At 41.3% G+C, this 19,081-nt stretch overlaps 1 protein-coding gene and 1 long non-coding RNA gene across 3 annotated transcripts in view; both read right to left on the minus strand.

Annotated features, from left to right (window-relative positions):
- LOC129047434 (uncharacterized) overlaps nucleotides 1-9,196 on the minus strand; it is a 28,370-nt gene extending 19,174 nt beyond the window's left edge. For both annotated transcript variants that reach the window (XR_008512494.1, XR_008512492.1), the window contains exons 1-3: nucleotides 8,380-9,196; nucleotides 6,127-6,234; nucleotides 5,223-5,341 (exon numbers count right to left, since the gene is read on the minus strand). This is a non-coding gene — a long non-coding RNA (uncharacterized LOC129047434). The remainder of the gene's footprint in view (nucleotides 1-5,222; nucleotides 5,342-6,126; nucleotides 6,235-8,379) is intronic.
- A 4,291-nt stretch (nucleotides 9,197-13,487) lies between these two features.
- On the minus strand, nucleotides 13,488-18,825 carry LOC100434175 (neuroblastoma breakpoint family member 6-like protein). The gene is given in 4 exon segments (XM_054528561.2): nucleotides 13,488-13,717; nucleotides 16,294-16,394; nucleotides 18,517-18,518; nucleotides 18,648-18,825. Coding segments are annotated over 4 exon segments (474 nt in total). The 3' UTR covers nucleotides 13,488-13,524.
- Nucleotides 18,826-19,081: the final 256 nt, after the last annotated feature.

The following is a 19,081-nucleotide window of genomic DNA, read 5'->3' on the forward strand; positions in this document are numbered from 1 at the left end:
AGAGACGAGGTTTCACCATGTTGGCCATGCTGGTCTTGAACTCCTGACGTTGTGAAATGCCTGCCTCAGCCTCCCAAAGTGCTGGGATTACAGGCATGAGCCATCGTGCCCAGCCTCAAAGATTCTTATGAGTCCTCACAGATGTCAGAGCAAGATCCCATGACCTATACGTGCAAACTCCCAGAAGACTTAAAGCTATCGTTTTGCAAACGAACAGATAAATATTAATAACATGATGCTGTGGATGAACATGAAAGTTTTTCTCTTACTCCTAATTATAATGTTTTCTCTCTTACCGCTTTGCCCTGCTGATGGAATTCAATAAAGGAATCTCTACCAGCAGACACTTGGTTTTTACCCTTCCTAGGACCTTTAACAGATATTTTGTTATTACTAATCTTTGGTCCTTGCTTGTTTAACCTCCTTGTAAAGTTTGTGTCTTCTAGATTACAATAATTCCATGTAAAGATGATGCTGGCACAAGGCTTTCAACCCATCCCCTCTTCTGACCCAGAAAATAAAGACATCCTGCCTTTGGACCTTTTAGAACAGGTATCCAGAGAATTTACTTCTCCAATGCTAGGCAGGGTCTATGCCCATAACATCAGCAGGAATCAGTTACAGAAGATGAACCTCCACCCTTCTGCAAGCCCCTTAAGATTAAGGAGTATATAATCTCAGATGGGGAAAAGAGATAAGAGACCAGAAGGACTTGTTTTCCAGTCACAATCCCATTGAAGAGAGCAGGATCTGGTCAAAACAGGGCACCATGAACAAGCCTGCTGAAACCAGCAGATGATGATGAAAGTGACCTCTAGTTGCCCTCACTGCTTATGAGCATAAAGACGCTACCACTGGAACCATGGTCAGTTTACAAATGTCATGGCAACACACCTTGGCAATGGCCTGGAAGTTACTTTATATGGTTCTGGACACTCCCTGCCCCCTTTCCAGAAAGTTCTGAATAACCTACCTCTTAATTGGCATGTAATTAAAAGTGGGTCTAAATACAACTAGCTAGCAGCCCACAGGCACCAATTCTGGGCTGCTAGCTATGAGTTAGCCCTGCTCTGCAAAAAGCAGCACCAGTTCAATAAAGGTTGCTTTCTCTCACCAGTGGCTTGCCCTTGAATTCTTTCCTTGGCAAAGCCAAGGAACCTACAGTCTGCAAAAAATTTCTCAGGCTACAAAGCAGTTTTGGGGCTCGCCTGTCCTGCATCACTATCATTGTTTCCTTGGGTTTCCCAGGAATGTACATGTGTGAGACTGCTGCCCTGCTTATAGATCTGTTTCCTTGCAGGAAACAGGAGTATCTTGCCTGGGGCTTCCAGAGTTGGAGATACATGTAGTTTCACTACTGAGTGCTAACATTTAATTTTGGAATCAAGTGATGCAACCAGACTGGCTGCTACCATTCTGTGGTATACATGTGGTGAACACATATGTGACTGAGTTTCCTGCTTTTAGCTGGAGCAAGAAAGTTTTATAATTGTGATTTGTCCAAAAAAATCAGGCAAGAGAATGTGTGTAAAATAAACTTTATTGTCAGAGGTTTCTAAATGCTCATCCTTCAAGGAAAATGGACATATGCTGAAGAGCTGATAAACAGTCTACAGCACTGTTATTCTAACTTAATCTTGATTCCAAGTCCTTGCCATTTTCCTCTAGCTGCTGTTGACTCCAGTTATACATAGGATGGGGGAAAGGGGATTATCTATGTATCTAGGCATCGCTGTCTCTTAGGCAGTTATCACATTTGCATGCTGAAGGGATGTGATTTCTACAATCAAACTATCCATTTGGAATACAAATCTGGAGTGGCTGTAAAATTTGCTTCTCAGAGATGGAGCTTTCAGATTTGGACTTTCAGTTGTTCTGTTGTTTTAGTTTTTCTCATCAACTGGGAAACTGTTTGTGACTAAGCTTTGTTAAAAGTAGAGAAGAGCTTTTCGTAGTTCCAACGTTAGTTGTTACGTGAAACAAACAAAAACACACACACACATACAACGAAACAATAATCTTTGGTGAGGTCTTGTTGATACCTAACTGAGGGTAGAGTGAGAGCTAAGTGGTGATACAGGCCAGGTGCAAACTGAATGCAGCTAAGTGGATAATGTCTGGTAGTGAACTACAGTCTAGAAGAAGATAGTAATAATAGATTGAAAAGAAAGTCTCCTGAAATGAACTAGCTGGCCTGTGGTGTAGGACACAGGACCCCAGCCAACTTATGATTCCAATAGCCTTGCTCAAAGCCACTGCAGATGAGTTAGCTAGGTCTCTACCACCTCCTCAGCATCAACTGACTCTCCATAATACTCCTCTGGAGAGAAATAAAGATCTTTCACACCTCCCAGGAAGGGATTTTGTTAACCTCAAATACGCACATTCAAAAATAGCTTGTCATAAGAAAGAGAGGATAGTTTGCAGAGAAATAACCCTCCTAAGTCCACATCCTATTCCTTTTAAATAAGAGAGTGGTGCCAAGGGAAGAGCCCTAGAATGTCAAAGCCAACAGGGTGCTCAGATACCACCCAAGTACAGGTCAATCTTTGGCATAAGGAGAAAATGGTGTCAAGAGGCTAAGGCCATATGATCTGTAGGTGAAAAACCTGGGATGTGAATCGAGGCCTCAAAACTTTTCCACTACATCACAGAGTTTAGGAGCAGTTAGAGGGAAGGCTTCAATCTGGAGAACACTAATGGGCTCTAGAGATTATTGGGTCTTGGTGGCTGGGACAGAAATAAGGATTCATAGAAAGGTGTTTATAGTCAATATTCTTTTACAGTAAATATTCTTTTTGGATTTTGCTTGATAAAAAGCCTGAGCAAAAATGAAAAAATTTTTTTTCTTTTTTCTTTCTTTCTTTTTCTTTTTTTTTTTTTTTTGAGACAGTTTCACTCTTGTTGCCCAGGCTGGAGTGCAATGATGCAATCTGGGCTCACCACAACCTCCACCCCCAGGGTTCAAGCAATTCTCCTGCCTCAGCCTCCCAAGTAGCTGTGATTACAGGCAAGCACCACCATGCCGAGATAATTTTTTTTTGTTTTTTTTAGTAGAGACGGGGTTCCTCCATGTTGGTCAGGCTGGTCTCAAACTCCTGACCTCAGGTGAACCTCCCAAAGTGCTGGGATTACAGGCACAAGCCACCACACCTGGCCCAAAGTAAAAATTTTCTAATTGCAATTCTGAACAACTTATGGGTTGTGAAATCAATATAGTGGACTGCTTATTACTACAGGCTTTATTTAAACACTAGGTAGGGTGGATTACACATAGTAAAAGATTTTTTTAAAACTGATCACAAAGAATTGTATATTTCTCACTGCATCTTGTGGTCAGAAAAGTTTGAGAAACTGCTATACATAGGCAAATTATAGGCTCAATCTATCCATTTACCTCTTTTTCTCTTCTCTTTTTCTCCGTGCTATGCAAACAAGACCATGGAGAGAGGAAGGCAAATTCCATCAATGGGTGGTGTTAAGCCTTTGCAATGAGGTAGCTGCACATTTGGGACACTCCTATGCTGGCCACTTGGCATGCTAGTAGATAGATGGTCCTTTGCATCTCTAGCCAAATGTGAAAATTACTTGGGAGCTTTTTAAGACTACTAGTGGCTTCCACCGACCTGGAAGCATTTAAATCAGTATCTCTATGTGTAGAGTCCTGGCACTTGTGTTAGTTAAAACCTCACCAGGCTTTATAATATGACAGAATGGTCTAAAGCTGCTGAGTAGACCCACCCTATTTCCCACCATTCTCTTTGTTTCTGTTTCACCATAGGCTTCTTTCCCATGAGAAAGTAAAGATTTTAGTCTCTCTTTTCACAGTCTCAAGTAAATCAGTATCTTTCTCAATTGGACTTCCAAGGCAAAGATTTCTTTCCATTTACCTATCTGGATTTTTACAAAGTTGGCCTCTGGATTCCCTTTTCCCAAAGCTAATTCACCACAAAGGCACCCCTCAAGTCAAGGAGCTGGGCTTTCATACACCTGCACCTGTCAATCATGGGTAAATACTTTGCAGGCAGGGTTGCTGGGTGCTGTGGGATTGACATAAACTCCCAGGTATTGCCAGCTCTGAGCCTCAGGCAAGCTTGTGACTAAGTGACGCCAGGAGTCTGAGGACAGTCCTTACTCAGAAGGGTCTTTGGAAGCAAAAGCAAACCATAGGCATGAGAGGGTAAAAAAAAAAAAAAAAAAATCCCATGTGATCTTGGCTTATACCTAATAGAACTTGTGCAAGAATGGATATTAAGGTGGGTACTGTACACAGCAGAGCTTAGTAAATACCAAGTCTGGAGTTTAAGGGATAGGCTGAAGAGATTTTGCAGGTTTGTAAACATTTTTGCCAATTTGAACATACTTTTGTTTGCATTTGGTTTTTCTCCTCAGTGGTAAGGGCTAGGCACAATAAGGTAGCTAGGATATTATAATTTCAATCAATAAATTTGTATTTTGCCAAGGACCAAGATGAACTATGATGATTTCAATTTTTTAGTACTTTATTTTCATCAGTTTGAAAATTAGGACTTTTGCTCCTTTTTTGGCTTATGGCACCGTTTTGGTTTTCACACTTTCTGAAAGACCAGTAACTTAGAATCTAAATTATGATTGCTTATTCTTTCAGTACTCTAGGGGAAAATTGATTTAATCTTGATGAATTGTATTCAATTAAAATAATTGTTTTCTTCTTTCTTTCTTTCTTGCTTTTTTTTTTTTTTTTTTTGAGATGGAGTCTTGCTCTGTCACCCAGGTTAGAGTGCAGTGATGCAATCTTGGCTCACTGCAACCTCCGCCTCCCAGGTTGAAATGATTCTCCTGCCTCAGCCTCCTGAGTAGTTGGGACTACAGGCATGTGACACCATGCCCAGCTAATTTTTGTATTTTTATTAGTGATGGGGTTTCACCATGTTGTTCTCTTAAATCTTTTCACCTTTTAAATTTGTCCTTCTCTTCTCCAATTTGCAATAGTGGAGTGTGGCTTGCACTGAAATACTCTATTTCTCAGAGCTACTTATTCCTGGAGACTGGCAGTCTGGGGGCCTGGAGTGGGTGCGTCTAGAAAGCAGCCCTCTCTAAGTTGAGAATGACTATGAGAATTGTGGGTTATAAGGTTTTGAGCAGCTCTGGCCTCCCCTTCCTCTTTTGTTTCTACAGTGGAGTGTGACAAGAGAAGGGACCCATCTGAGAGTGACTTCATATTGTGGCCTTTCACCACTTACCTCTGGAAATTTGATTCAGGCAAGTCGGGGAAGTCTCTGGTATTCTCTGAGAATTCTGTTTTCATTATGCAGCTGGAAAATGGAATCTATGATCTGCCTGTAGAGGTTAGAGGTGCATTCTGTTCCAGGAAATAATTACAATTTAGGCAAGTTATACACGTCTGCTTAAGAGAATGCTTTCTGCACATTTCATGTTCTTCCTCTCTATCCTAGCCTAGGGAGAAAAGCATGGGGACTCAGGGCAGGAACTTTAGTGTAATGGGGCAGAAGCTTAATTTTCTCATGATTCTCAACAAATGCCAGCATATCACATGTATTATCATGTCCAATGGCTGCAATATGAAGGAGGCTTTTCTGAAATATTTGCTGCTTTGGTATGGGAAGGGACCTGGTTATGGTTCTTCTGGCCCAGCACAATGTTATGAAATGATGGCCTCTGTGTGAGAACAGTCTAAGAGGAGGGGGGTTGGAGAGAACCACCTTTGGGTGGTAAAATGAAGAGTAACCAAGACATAAGGGAAGCTGATGAGGATGGCAGCAGAGGAGACTCTCATTCTGCTACATGAGGTGCTCAGAAACCTGGGTTCTACTGAATGCCAGTCACATAAGAAGCAGAGAGACAGCAGGCAGTGTACAGCAGCAGACAGAAGACAGCAGACAGCCTAGGAATGACAAGAATGATTTTAGAGGTAGATACTTCCTAGATGGAGGCAAACCTTTAAGCCTATTTATTTACCTATAAATAGGAATGATAGTAGCTGCCCTACCTCTCTAGCTGGGACATTTGTAATGAATAAGTGAAGTAAAGTATGTCAAAGTGCTTGAAATCTATAAAACTGCCCCAGTCACATGACTTTAGAAAAATATATATTGCCAGAAGCAGGCCAACTTGGGCCTCTCTTACCATTTTTTTCATCAAAGCTGCTGAGATGACGTTCCAGCTTTTCTCACAGGCAGTTGTTGATTAAAAGGGTCTCCTTCAGGTGCTGCCGCTGGCTCTGGATCTCATCTTCTGCAGCCATTCCACCAGGACATGGAATGAGATGGGAAATAAAGAATGCCGATCACTAAAGGGGTAGTCAGGGGTCTCTCATCAAGATCCCTGCCTTTCACCATTCTTTTGCCAACTTCATCTTCTCATCAGGGAACATAAGGCAACTTTCTTTAAGATCTTTTAAGGTTTCAAACAAAGCATGGCCAAGTGTTAAGCAAACTCCACAGGGATGCCTCCCACATGGAGATATGGGAAGTATAAGGCAGGTTGAGAGGAGGTAGAAAAACGCTGAAGGTCTGTGAGTAGGGCTTTTCTAGCACTAGGAAAGGTATGACCACCTCCTTGAGATGACTTATAGGTACTAGGGAATATCTTCCTCTCTACAAAATCTCTCTCCTGAACATCTTTTTTTGTTGTTGTTTTTTGATAGAGTCTCATTCTGTCACTCAAGCTGGAGTGCAGAGGCACCATCTTGGCTCAGTGCAACTTCTGTTTCCCAGGTTCAAAGGATTCTCATGCTTCAGCCTCCCAAGTGGCTGAGACTAAAGGTGTGCACCAGTATGCTTGGCTAATTTTTGCATTTTTAGTAGAGATGTAGTTTCAGCATGTTGGCCTGGCTGGTCTTGAACTCCTGACCTCAAGTGATCCACCCACCTAGGCCTCCCAAATGGCTGGGATTATAGGTGTGCTGTACCTGGTCCTGAACATCTTTAACAGATGGCAAAGACCTTCTTCTGCACCTTATTGTGAAATTAGAGAGAGAAATAAGGATGCCTTTGTCAGAGGATGGTATGAGTCATAAAAGCCATATACTTATACCCATCCCTGACAAAATGAGAAGCCTAATATGGTTTATATTACTATGAAAGCTCAATGAGTGAATTAATATAATCTCTTTCTATTGTGTAGGAGAGCATATATAGCATATAGTCCCCTAACAATCCAAACTTTTGCCCCCAAAGTAAAGTCAAACATTCAAGTAAGGGAGAGGAGATATAGGTCAAGGTTTTAATCTATACTCACACCAGTGAGGCTACCAATCCAAAGGGCTCTTATATACCTAATGAAGCTCCAATGGCTAGTATGGAGTTATTCTGGGAAGAGGGCATGCTGGTGGCATTACTCTTAGATTCAGCCTTTTCTCCAGCAGATAGCCTCATTGTTTATTTAGATTGAATTACAACACTGAGACTAAACTAACAGCGATCTTGAAAATACCTTGGTGCTGCACAAAGATTGAGAACCCTGGCTGTTTACCAAAGGGTTGCCAAGATCAAAGTCTTGTCTTTATGGAAATCCCCTGATATTCTAGTAGTCAGATGGAACCTTATGGGAAAGCAAGCACCTGAGGGGAGATGGATACTGGAGCTTGAAACCCAGGAACCATTATAATTGCACCTCCAAACATATGGACAAGGCTGCCAACATTCTTTGGATGGCTAGAACAGCTTGGGAAAACAGTTCAGGAGCTATAATTATCAAGAATATTTCAGGAAGGCTCACGTCTGTAATCCTTGCACTTTGGGAGGCAGGGGTGGGTGAATTGCTTGAGCTCAGGAGTTTGAGGCCAGCCTGGTTAACAAGGCAAGACCCTGTCTCTACCAGAAAGTCAAAAATATAGCCGGGAGTGGTGGCATGCATCTGTGGTCTCGGCTGCTCAGGAGGCTGAGATGGGAGGGTCATTTGACCCCGGGTTGTAGGTTGTGGTAAGCCGAGATCATGCCACTGCACTCCAGCCTGGGTGACAGAGCAAGAGACCCTGTCTGTCTCTCTCTCTATATATATATATTTCAGGAAAGATAAGATGTCCCATTTTAAAGAAGAAGATCTGTTAAATGGATTTGTACATGTGCAGCAGTAGTGGCAGAGAGTCTACCATAATCTCTTTGCTCTCTCCATTTTGGCCTGCTTTGAGTATACCAGCTTGCAGATACCATTTGGGGCCAGAGGGACTGAGGTGAGGACAGGAATAGAGCAAATTACCTGACCCACCAGGGACCTGTACTCAAGACTTGATCCCAGAGCTGTGTTCAGCCTAATCACTTTTTAAAAGTGAATGTTTAGGGCCTGCCTGCAGAGAATAACATCTCAGTTTAGACAGAGGTGGTGAGCATGTAGAATGTAGGAGCTACTGAGAGATTGATGGAGCTTTATTTTTCTTACACAGGAGAACTCTCTGCCGATATGCAGAGGAGAGGAGTCTTCCTGTGCATCAAAGAGGAAGGCATTGCTGCTGGGAAGCTGGTGGAAGTCATGGTGGCTGGAATGAGTCAAATACTGTTCATCTAGTGAGTCCTCCAGGACTTCATCCATTTCTTCCTCCTGGACCTCCCTCCTGAGCCTGGTGGAGTAGGCAAGACAAGGTATTAAACCAAGGCAGCCTGGAACCACAGCTTCCTAACTAGCTCTGATCTGAAGCTCATGGAAGAGGCACCAAAACCAAAGTGACCGTCACATCAAAGAGGAAGCATACAATCCACTTTTGACTGGGAGTAGAGTGTGCCTAGAGTTAGTATAGAAGTGAAAACAGCAAGTCATCAGTGCATTGACCTCATAACACACAGATAAGGCAGCAGACTCAACAAATACTCTAAAGTACACTCAGGGCACACGGGACACAGAGACCCATACTATTGGCTTCAAAATGCTGTGTCCAAATTTTATTTAATATGATGTGGAGTGGTCCATTGAATGCTGGCTCTTGAGACAATGCAACCTCCCAGGGCTTTTGCAGATTTTAGACCCCTAGCTCTAAATGCTTGGTATGGTTTCAATTTAGTTTTCAAGGTAAATTTCTGGCTATAAAATATCTGCCAACATAATTCAGGACAACTGTGCAGAAACCAGATAGGCATCTCACTTTGGTTTGGAACCTTATAGGTTTTAAAGATACAGAAACCAGGGATTTCTGGTTAGTTTACTTTTTGGTAAGACTGACTAGTTAACTAAGTGTGAGAAATTACTAGGAACTAGGAACCAATACAAGAACTGCAAAGAGAACAGAGAACCATTTTTAAAAGGACACATTGTACAATCAGTCAACAAAAAAAGGAACAATCAGCCATTTCTGCTTTCTAGATCTGGGATCTTTCACCTCTTGAGTGCTTGCTTCTGGAATCCTCTCTATATTTGGTCAGTCCATTATCAGCCCCTTCATCATTTAGAGTTACCTGGGAGCTGGTGGCTTTTTCCTGTCTTGAATTCTCTTACCATTGTGATTTTCTGCAAACCAAAATTAGAAAGAGCTACTCAGAAATTAAGCAGGTCCCATTTCACACATTGCACACATGGGGCCTATATGATCAGGGACATAACACTTTACACATGTGTTCAGAATGCTTTGTGAGAATTATTGCAGGAGGCCTCAGGTTGTGTTTTTAGAGAAATGGCGTGGCAGGCTTGCCTGGGCCCACTGGACAGGGTGTTCCTGATGTGGTGAATCATCACTATGACATCAGCTGCCTGAAGCAGAGCAAAAAGTTTAAAATGTCTTTTATTCCCCAGCTCAAAGAATACTTGCTGCCTAGCTGCCCTTTGGACTTCTCCAGTTGTAACCTTCCTTCCTGCTACAGGCTGGTTGCCAGACCATGACTGTTTGTCCCATTGCTACTCACACAGAGAACCTGCTCCAGTCTCTGAGAGGACAAATAGCCTTGTCCTATCTCTACTCCAAAACCAGAGGACTGCTCAGATGCCTTCAAGTCTGTCCCTGTTGTGCTTCCTCAGATGTTCTTGAGGGTAATTCTTTTTTCTTTCTTCTCAGTTTGTTAGTGAGCATTGGGGTTGATTCTATGAAAAATATTCCAGTATAAATCAACTTTTCTAACACCAGCTTCTACTATATACAGTGCCTGAACTAACCCCAAAAGATTTGGACAGTTTATTGGGACCTGAAAATAAATAAATAAATAACCCTGAAAGAGAAATACACTCATGAACATTAAGATACTACTTCAACTGATCTGTACAGCAGCTGTGGAATTATGATTTGACCCACTTTACAAATGAGGAAACAGAAATTCAAGAAGGATCAATCATTGCACAAAGTTAGTAAATACAGTGCTGAGACTAGTCTAGTACCTAGACTACAGCCTACGTAATGCTGATTCTTAGCCCATGGGTCTTCCCATTCTAACAAGCTGCCTTCTGTCATACTCTTCTTTCTGACTACGAAGATGGAATGGAGACTTCTGCTTCTGGCTAATTTGGAGTAATAGGGACCTGATTTGTCCTTCACTTTAAACAACTAAGAAACTGGAAAAAGTATTTTAAACTCTAGCTTCAACATTGGATATAGTGCAGTACTATAATAAATAAAAGAGGTGAGCCCTATGATTGCTCCAGTTTGCTGCTTGAGATTGTCAACTATAGAGCAGGGAGGGAGGACCCAGGCAGAGCCTGGTAGTAAGTTTGAAGAAGTCAGGGTGGCTAGACATCACATGACAGACTAGAGACTAGGTTACTGTACAGATAGAATGCCTTGGATATCTGTCTTCAATCTTCAGCTAAGTACTGATTAGTACATGTATTTGAGGAAATTATGCAAAGCAAGACAAAGAACTTTCCAAAAGGAATAATCTCTGTGGCTCTGGCAGAGCTTGCAACACTTGGTGTTTCCATCAGCTAGAGTGAAAATCCCTTTTAATAGAGGGAGCATTGGTTAGAACAGGAGTCTCCAACCCCCAGCACTGGTCCATGTCCTGTTAGGAATGGGGCTGCACAGCAGAAGGTGAGCAGCCAGCGAGAAAGCATTACAACCTGAGCTCAGCCTTCTGTCAGATCAGCAATGGCATTAGATTAGCATTGGAGCACAAACCCTATTGTGAACTGTACATGCCAGGGATCTATGCTGCATGCTCCTTATGAGACTCTAACTAGTGCCTGATGATCTGAAGTGGAAGAGTTTCATACTGAAAACACCCAATTCCCAACCCCTACCACCTCACCCCCACCTTGTGTGTGGAAAAATTGTCTTTCATGCAACCAGTCCCTGGTGTCAAATCTGTGGGAGATCACTGGCTTAGAATCTTCAAAAGATTATTGCCCCCAATGTAAACTATGGACTTTGTGTGATAATGACATGTCAATGTAAGTTTGTCAACTGTAACAAATGTGCCATTCTGGAGAGAGATGTTGATAGTCTAGGAGGATATGCATGTGTGGAGGCAGGGGGTATATGGGAACTTTTTGTACTTCCTGCTCAATTTTGCTGTGAATCTGAAACTACTCTAAAAAATAAGGTCTATTTTCTTAAAAGTCATATTGCCTCCATAGTGGGAAAAAAATAGCCATTGACTAATAGCTGCTCTTATCCTGCCTAAAAAAATTAAAAAGCCAGCTTGAAAAGATGAAAATTGTTTTTAAGTAACTTTATTGTATACCAAAACAAAGCTAAAAGAATTTTAACACAAAATGCAAAACTGTCCAGCACTCAATAAGTTACAATTTACAATGTCTAACCCCAAATCAAATAATGTTAGGAATACAGAGAGACAGAAAACTATAATCCATGATGAGAAGGGAAAAAAAATCAATCTACTTAGACTGACTTAGAAAGGACACACCAGGTGAGAATTAAAAAACAATAGAAAGGACACAGATGACAGAATCTGTAGACAAGGACATTGAAACAAATATAACTGTACTTGTATTAAAGAAGCTAGGCTGGTGTGGTGGCTCATGCTCATAACCCCAGCACTCTGTCAGGCCAAGACGGGTGGGTCACCTGAGGTCAGGAGTTCGAGATCAGCCTGGCCAATGTGGTGAAACCCCATCTCTCTGAAAAATATGAAAATTAGCTGGGTGTGGAGGCACTTGCCTGTAAACCCAGCTACTCAGGAGACTGAGGCACAGGAATCACTTGAACCCAGGAGGTGAAGGTTGCAGTGAGCTTATATCTCACCACTGCACTTCAGCCTGGGCAGCAGAGTTTGACTCTGTCTCAAAAAATAGAATAAAATAAAATAAAGAAGCTAGAGGAAAATATGAAATGATGAAGAGTTACATAGAAGACCTTAAAAAAAGACATAAATTAAATTTAGATGAAAAATAAAGTTTGAGATGAAAATACACTGGATAGGATTAATAGCAGATTAGATGCTGCTAAAGAAAGATTAGTCAATTCCAAGACATGGAAATAGAAAGAAACAAAGAAAGAGAAAAAAAAATACAACAAAAATGAACAGACCATTAGTCAGCTGTCGTAAAATTTCAAAGCAGCTAATGCAAATATAACTGGAGTCTTTGAAGGAGAGGATAGAGAGAAAGAATAGAAAATACATTATGTATATTTAGTATATATATGCCAAATATAATATATTGTATATGCCATAGATAAGACATATATATGTCTTTATTATTCAAATTTGATGAGAACTATAAACATGCAGAAACTAAATAAAGTATAAACTATAAACATGCAAGAAACTAAATAAAGTAAAACAATATCTAAAAGATAAAACTATACAAGTTCTTATCTTAACCAAACAGCTTCAAACCAGTGATAAACAGAAAATCTCAATGGCGGCCAGAGAAAAATGACGTGTTATGTACAGAGGAACAAAAATAAGAATTATGGCAGACTTCTGATTGGAAACAATGTAAGCCAGAAGACAGTGGAATATCCCTTTCCAAACACTTTTTTTAAACAAAAACTGTCAAATAGAATCCTACATCCAGTGAAAATATCTTCCAGAAATGAAGGTGAGTTCTTATGCTCATCAAGATGAAGTAATCCACTATACTCTATCTCTCTTACTGATTGAAACTAAGAACTCTCAGGCCAGGCACAGTGGCTCATATCTGTAATCCCAGCATTTTGGGAGGCCACAGCAGGTGGATCACTTGAGCTCAGTAGTTCAAGACCAGCCTGGGCAACATGGAGAAACCCTGTCTCTACAAAAAAGACAAAAATTAGCCAGGCGTGGTGGCACACACCTGTAGTCCCAGCTACTTGGGAGGCTGAGGTGGGAGGATTGGTTGAGCCCAGGAGGCAGAGATTGCAGTCAGCCAAGATCGTGTCACTGCACTCCAGCTTGGGCAAGAGGCAACACCCTGTCTCTAAATAAAAAACAAAACTCAGGACTCTTGAAAGAATATGAAAAGTGATTACCTGAGTGCTCCAAAGAGGAAACAACAGAATGCAGATTAAGGACCATAGTCAAAACTAAAATAAAATCTACAGTGGAGATAACTTTGCATTTTTTCTCCCCACTTTGGGGCACTTGGGAGGAGCTAAGGGTCTTCAGAGCCTGTAGCCAACTTACCTGTGGGAAGTTTTCTGACAAGGATCTCTGTCAGCTGGCTTCCTCACACCATTTGCTCACAGAATCTCTGTCTCTGGTAGTAGGCAATGCCAGTGTTCCTGAGAAGGTCCTCAAAAGACTTGACTGTGTTCTTTACATGCTGGGTGAAAAGGTAGCAGACACCTCTCCCTTCCTGTATCTTCTGTCATAAGTGGGTCAGTTCTTCAGCCTGAGCCTGAATTAAGGGATCATGTATCCTAAGGTGGGAAAGAAGAGTAAAATGTATGAAGGCATGTAGTGAATAATAGGTTATAGAAGTTTCAGAGGAGAGATCTCTTAGAATCCCTGTAAGGAACTCCCAAGTTGAATTCTTTTTCTTTTTTTTTTGAGACAGAGTCTCACTCTGTCTCCCAGGTTGGAATGCGGTAACATGATCCCTGTTCACTGCAACCTCAACCTCCCAGGTTCAAGCAATACTTTTGCCTCAGCCTTCCATGTAGCTTGGACTACAGGTGCCCACCACTATGCCAGGATAATTTGTATATTTTTTGTAGAGATGGGGTTTTGCCATGTTGGCCATGCTAGTCTCGAACTGCTGACCTGAAATGATTCATGCACCTCAGTGTCCAAAACTTCTGGGATTACAGGCATGAGCCACTGCACCTGGCCCAAGATGAATTCTTGTACAAGTTGTGTGACTTGCCTGTGGTAGAAGGAATGAAGAAACAGCCTTGGGTTTGTCTGTTATTTTACTAATTTTCCTTTAAAAAGATGCCCCTTTGGTTCCCCACTTTAGCCCAGGTACATTTTCATATGCAGTAACTGGCAGAAAAAAAAAATCCAGGTTAAAAAGTGTTGGACAGGTATCTCTGGTATTAATTGAAAGTTAAAAAGAAAAATCAGTGAAAAGGTCAAGAAGGGCAGTATTCTTTTGAATGACATGAAGATAGACTATAATCAATAAGAAGGCAGTTAAAACTAAAGTTCTGGCTGGGCGCAGTGGCTCACGTCTGTAATCTCAGCACTTTGGGAGGCCGAGGCAGGCAGATGACCTTAGGTCAGGAGTTTTGAGACCAGCCTGGACAACATGGTGAAACCCCATCTCTACTAAAAATACAAAAATTAGCTGGCATGGTGGTGTGCACCTATACTCTCAGCTGCTTGGGAGGCTGACCTAGGAGGATCGCTTTAACCTGGGAGGTGCAGGTTGCAGTGAGCTGAGATCACACCACTGCACTCTAGCCTGGGCAACAGGGTAAGACTCCATCTCAAAAAAAAAAAGTAAAATTCTGAGTAGTAATTTCATTACTCTATGGGGATTTCTTTTTTTTCTAATTATTGTTTAAATATTTCTCATGGTGATATGGTTTGGCTCTGTGTCCCCACTCAAATCTCATGTTGGACTCTAATCCAACCAGGGACCTGCTGGAAAGTGACTGGATCATGGAGGTGGATTTCCCCCTTGCTGCTCTCGTCATAGAGAGTAAGTTCTCATGGGGTCTGGTTGTTTGAAAGTGTAGCACCTCCCTCTTTGCTCTCTCTCTCTCTCCTGTTCTGGCCATTTGAAGACCATGCCTCCTTCCCCTTTGACTTCTGCAATGATTGTAAGTTTTCTGTGGCCTGCCCAGAAGCAGAAGTCTGTACAGCCCACAGAACCATGAGCCGATTAAACCTCTTTTCTTTATAAATCACCCAGTCTCAGATACATGTTTATAGCAGTGTCAGAATGGACTAATACACATGGGTTCCAATGTAGAGTGTGAGCTCTGTGAGTCTAAAGACAGTGCCACCTATTACCCAACTTACAGCACCCAGTAGTATGTACACATACAAGTAGTTATTCAGTTAATGTTCAGAGCCATGTAATCCCAGACCTGGACTGAACATTTAGTCATCTACCCCATCTAATGCTTGAATTTTCTCCCTGCTATTCTTCTAAGTAGTTATCTTCAGGTCCTCTTTTAAACTCTATTCCATAGAGTTACTAGAAAGTGTCAGGGGAAGTAAAGACACACACTGTGGAGAAACAGGGGCTCCAGGCCTATCCCCCCTTCAATCAAATATCTCTGCTTTGGTGAGTTTTACACATTTGAACTTCTATGATTTCATTTCAACACAGGATTAAAAGAAGTTTCAAATGGTACAATCTACCTTATGTCTGAAACCCTCTAAGGATAGTCAATGCTGGTCCTGAGTGAATTAATAATTCATTTTCCACACAACAGCTGCTCAATCATCTATCTACCCAATAGCCCTACCAGTTAATACTTCACCTAGTATAATACTTTTTTTAAAAGTTTGGAAGGGGAATATTCTTATCATGAAAGGCACTTTGGAAAGTTTGAAAATATCTCTTATAGGAAATGTTAATGACAATCACCACATCTATAAATGGGAACAAATATAATACTTGCAGAAAATAGTTGTTCAGAGTTTTATATGTGTTAGAGATGGTTTTAACTACTTGCAATTGTGCATTTAATCTTCATAACCCTCTAAGGTAGATACTGTCAGTATTTCCACTTTACAAATGAGGTAGCCTAGGTTAATGACATGCAGAAAAGTGAAGTAAATTTGACCAAGGACACACGAATAGAAGCCACATTGCTAGTATTCCAGTGCAGACAGCTGTCTCCATTTTACTAATATGCTATTTAATAGAAAACTCTAGAGACCTAACTAGACTGTAGCCTCATTGTGTCTTAATCTAGTTCTGTGCCTGCGTCACACATTTCTGCCCTTCTCCATGCACAAATTTGCTCTTTGTTCTACCTGCCTGAGCTGCCCCACTTCAAACAGTATTTATACACTTCCCACAGAGGTACCTCCTTACCGGAGCCTTGCAGCTGGCCTTGGCAATTGGGCCAGCTCCCTCTCCTGAAACTGCAGCTCCTCCTCCAGCACAGATTCTATAAGGTCTTTGCACTCTTCACACTCAGAAAAGACAGACATGCCTGCATCATGGAAGGGTGGACATGCTGCTGTGGTCACTGCCTGCAGGGCAGGAGGCAGGGTCTATCTCAAGGATAAAAGTATCCAAGTATCCCCAGTACCAGGCTTTACATTGGGATTTACATATCTTTAATCCTCAGTCTCTCAACTACTCCCTGTTTTAGAGATGAGGAAAGAAAAGCCCACAGGCCAATAAAGTAACTTGACAAGATGATTCAACTGGAATGAGGCAGTCAGAATTCACATCCCATGGGGTCTGACTCCACATCTTTTTCTTTTCTTCCTTTTTTTTTTTTGAGATGGAATCTCACTTTGTTGCCCAGGCTGGAGGGCAGCGGCACCATCTTTGCTCACTGCACCTCTGATTCCTGGGTTATTCTCCTGCCTCAGCCTCCCAAGTAGCTGAGATTACAAGTGTGCCCCATCACACCCTGCTAGTGTTTGTGTTTTCAGTAGACACAGGGCTTCACCATGTTGGCCAGGCTGCTCTTGAACTCCTGACCTCAAGTGATCCACTCACCTTGGCTTCCCAAAGTGCTGGGATTACAGTAAGTGAGCCACTGCACCCAGCCATGACTTCAAATCTTAAGGCCAATTCACCAAGCCTTATAGCTTCTTAAGTAAAACGTGAACATAAGGGCATGAAATAATGACTTCCTGTGTGTTTGGGAAGATACTAAGAACTGTAGGACTGATGGTCCTCCTGTTTCAAGAGTTTCAACAATCCCAAAATATTTCAAAGATTTAAACATTTATCTGTATACTGCTGTGTAAAACTCTATATAGAGGAGAAAGATCCACATGATATATGCCCAAAAGGTAGTAGGTGGTGTTTTAAAGGGAGAACCAACACATAGTGTTTGTCATGGTACCATTGCAGTAGGTTTTTAAGAATTATCATCATATGATCATCACCACCATCCAAAGAGGTAGTTCCTACTGTGTTACCATTACAGATGAGAAAACTGAGGCACAGTGATGATAAGTTAGATTTGAACACAGGAAATTTGGCCCTAGGGTATATGCTCTTTAATCACTGCACAATAATACCTTTATACTAAGTTCTTAGGTAGTATCTTTCTTATTCTCTAGCTTGAGAAATTTTTTCCTACAATTATAATGAATGAAGGTTTTTCTTTTTTAAAAAACTAGCTTTTTCACACACCAAAGCTCATCTTTTCACTTCTTTAATAAGTGGGTTTTTGGCTTTACTTTTCTATGACAGTAAGTTAGATGCAACTTTTAGCCACCCCCTATACAATGATTTATTTTAAAATAATTGTAGAAATTGGAAAGCAAACTCAATTTCAATGTTTACCAGAATCCTCTTCTAATATCTCTGTTCCTCTTATGCCCTTGTTCCCATGTTTCCTTGTCATTACAGCTTCCCTTCCCTAATAGTAACAGGTTTGGGATTTTACAGTGGATTTAAAAATGTGAGAGCTAACTGTGGAGAGGAAAGGGCCAGTCCCTAACATGGCCTGGCCTTCTACTGAGAATGGTGGTCTGTTCCATTTGGCCTTGTTCTCATTTTGGCCATATGTCTCATAGCTCTGATTCTGGACGTCCACCTGCAGTTGCTTGCTGTCCGTAAAGTTGATACTCAGAGAGAGAGAGACAGAAATGGTGTTACAAAATCTCTCATTTTTCTGGAAATATCCTCTATCTAACCAGAACATGAGGAATGGCATATCTGAACTTATGTGGGAAGAGAATCTTGATCCAGGTATCATAAAGACTTTTCTCCTTGTCTGCTATTGAAGTTCACATCTCCACATATCTGTGACTCAGTTGAGAATAGGTAAAGTTCCTTCAAGGCAGATAGGGTATACTATTAGTTCTTTCATCCCTGGTGCTGTGGCACTATTGGCAAAGTGCTTTGCAAATGGGTGCTCTTAAAAATTTTAAATTGAATCCTGAGATCTTTTAACCAACAGTGATGTTACATGTTTGTAGAATCTGATATTCATTGCTGAGAGGGGAAAGACAGTTTCATGCCTAAACCAAGGTTTTAGTCTCTATTCCTCACTACACTCGCCCTGCAAACTTTACACCTTGTGCCTCAGTTTTTCTGTCCTTGGCAAATTGAGAATAAAATGCCCACTTCTACCTTTCTGGGAGTGTAGTTAGGATAAAATTAATTTTGATAGAGAATAAAGTCTGCAGTGTTTCATTTCACAGAGGAAAGATGGACATCATTTATGGCTTTGGTGACCATGCCCCTATGGGAACTACTATATTTCTGCAGGTGATTGGCCAGGGAGTAGGCAGTAGCTTTGGATGTCAGGAATTTCTCTGTGAGGTCTCCGAAGTTCTCTTTGCACTTTTCCAGTTCAGAGCACAAGTACTGATTGGTTTCCAGGATGCTCATTTCTGCCCTTGGACAAAAACAAGTGGTGGGAGATACTGCCATGATGAAGCCTGTGGAGGAAGTAGAATCAGAGCCTAGGGAGAATAAACCCAGACAAATAATAAATTAAAAACAAATGCATTGATTATGGTAATGGTTACAGTACTTGGGTAAATTACTAAAAATTATTGAACTGTACAATTATAATGGGTAAGTTTTATAGTATGTAAATTATACCTCAATAAAATTTCTTTACATTAAACAAAGGAGTTAAATGAGTCAAAAGAAAGCAGATCTGATTCATAACTTACTTTTGGGA

The sequence above is a fragment of the Pongo abelii genome, chromosome 1 (genome assembly GCF_028885655.2).
Source record: "Pongo abelii isolate AG06213 chromosome 1, NHGRI_mPonAbe1-v2.0_pri, whole genome shotgun sequence".
Classification (NCBI taxonomy): domain Eukaryota; kingdom Metazoa; phylum Chordata; class Mammalia; order Primates; family Hominidae; genus Pongo; species Pongo abelii.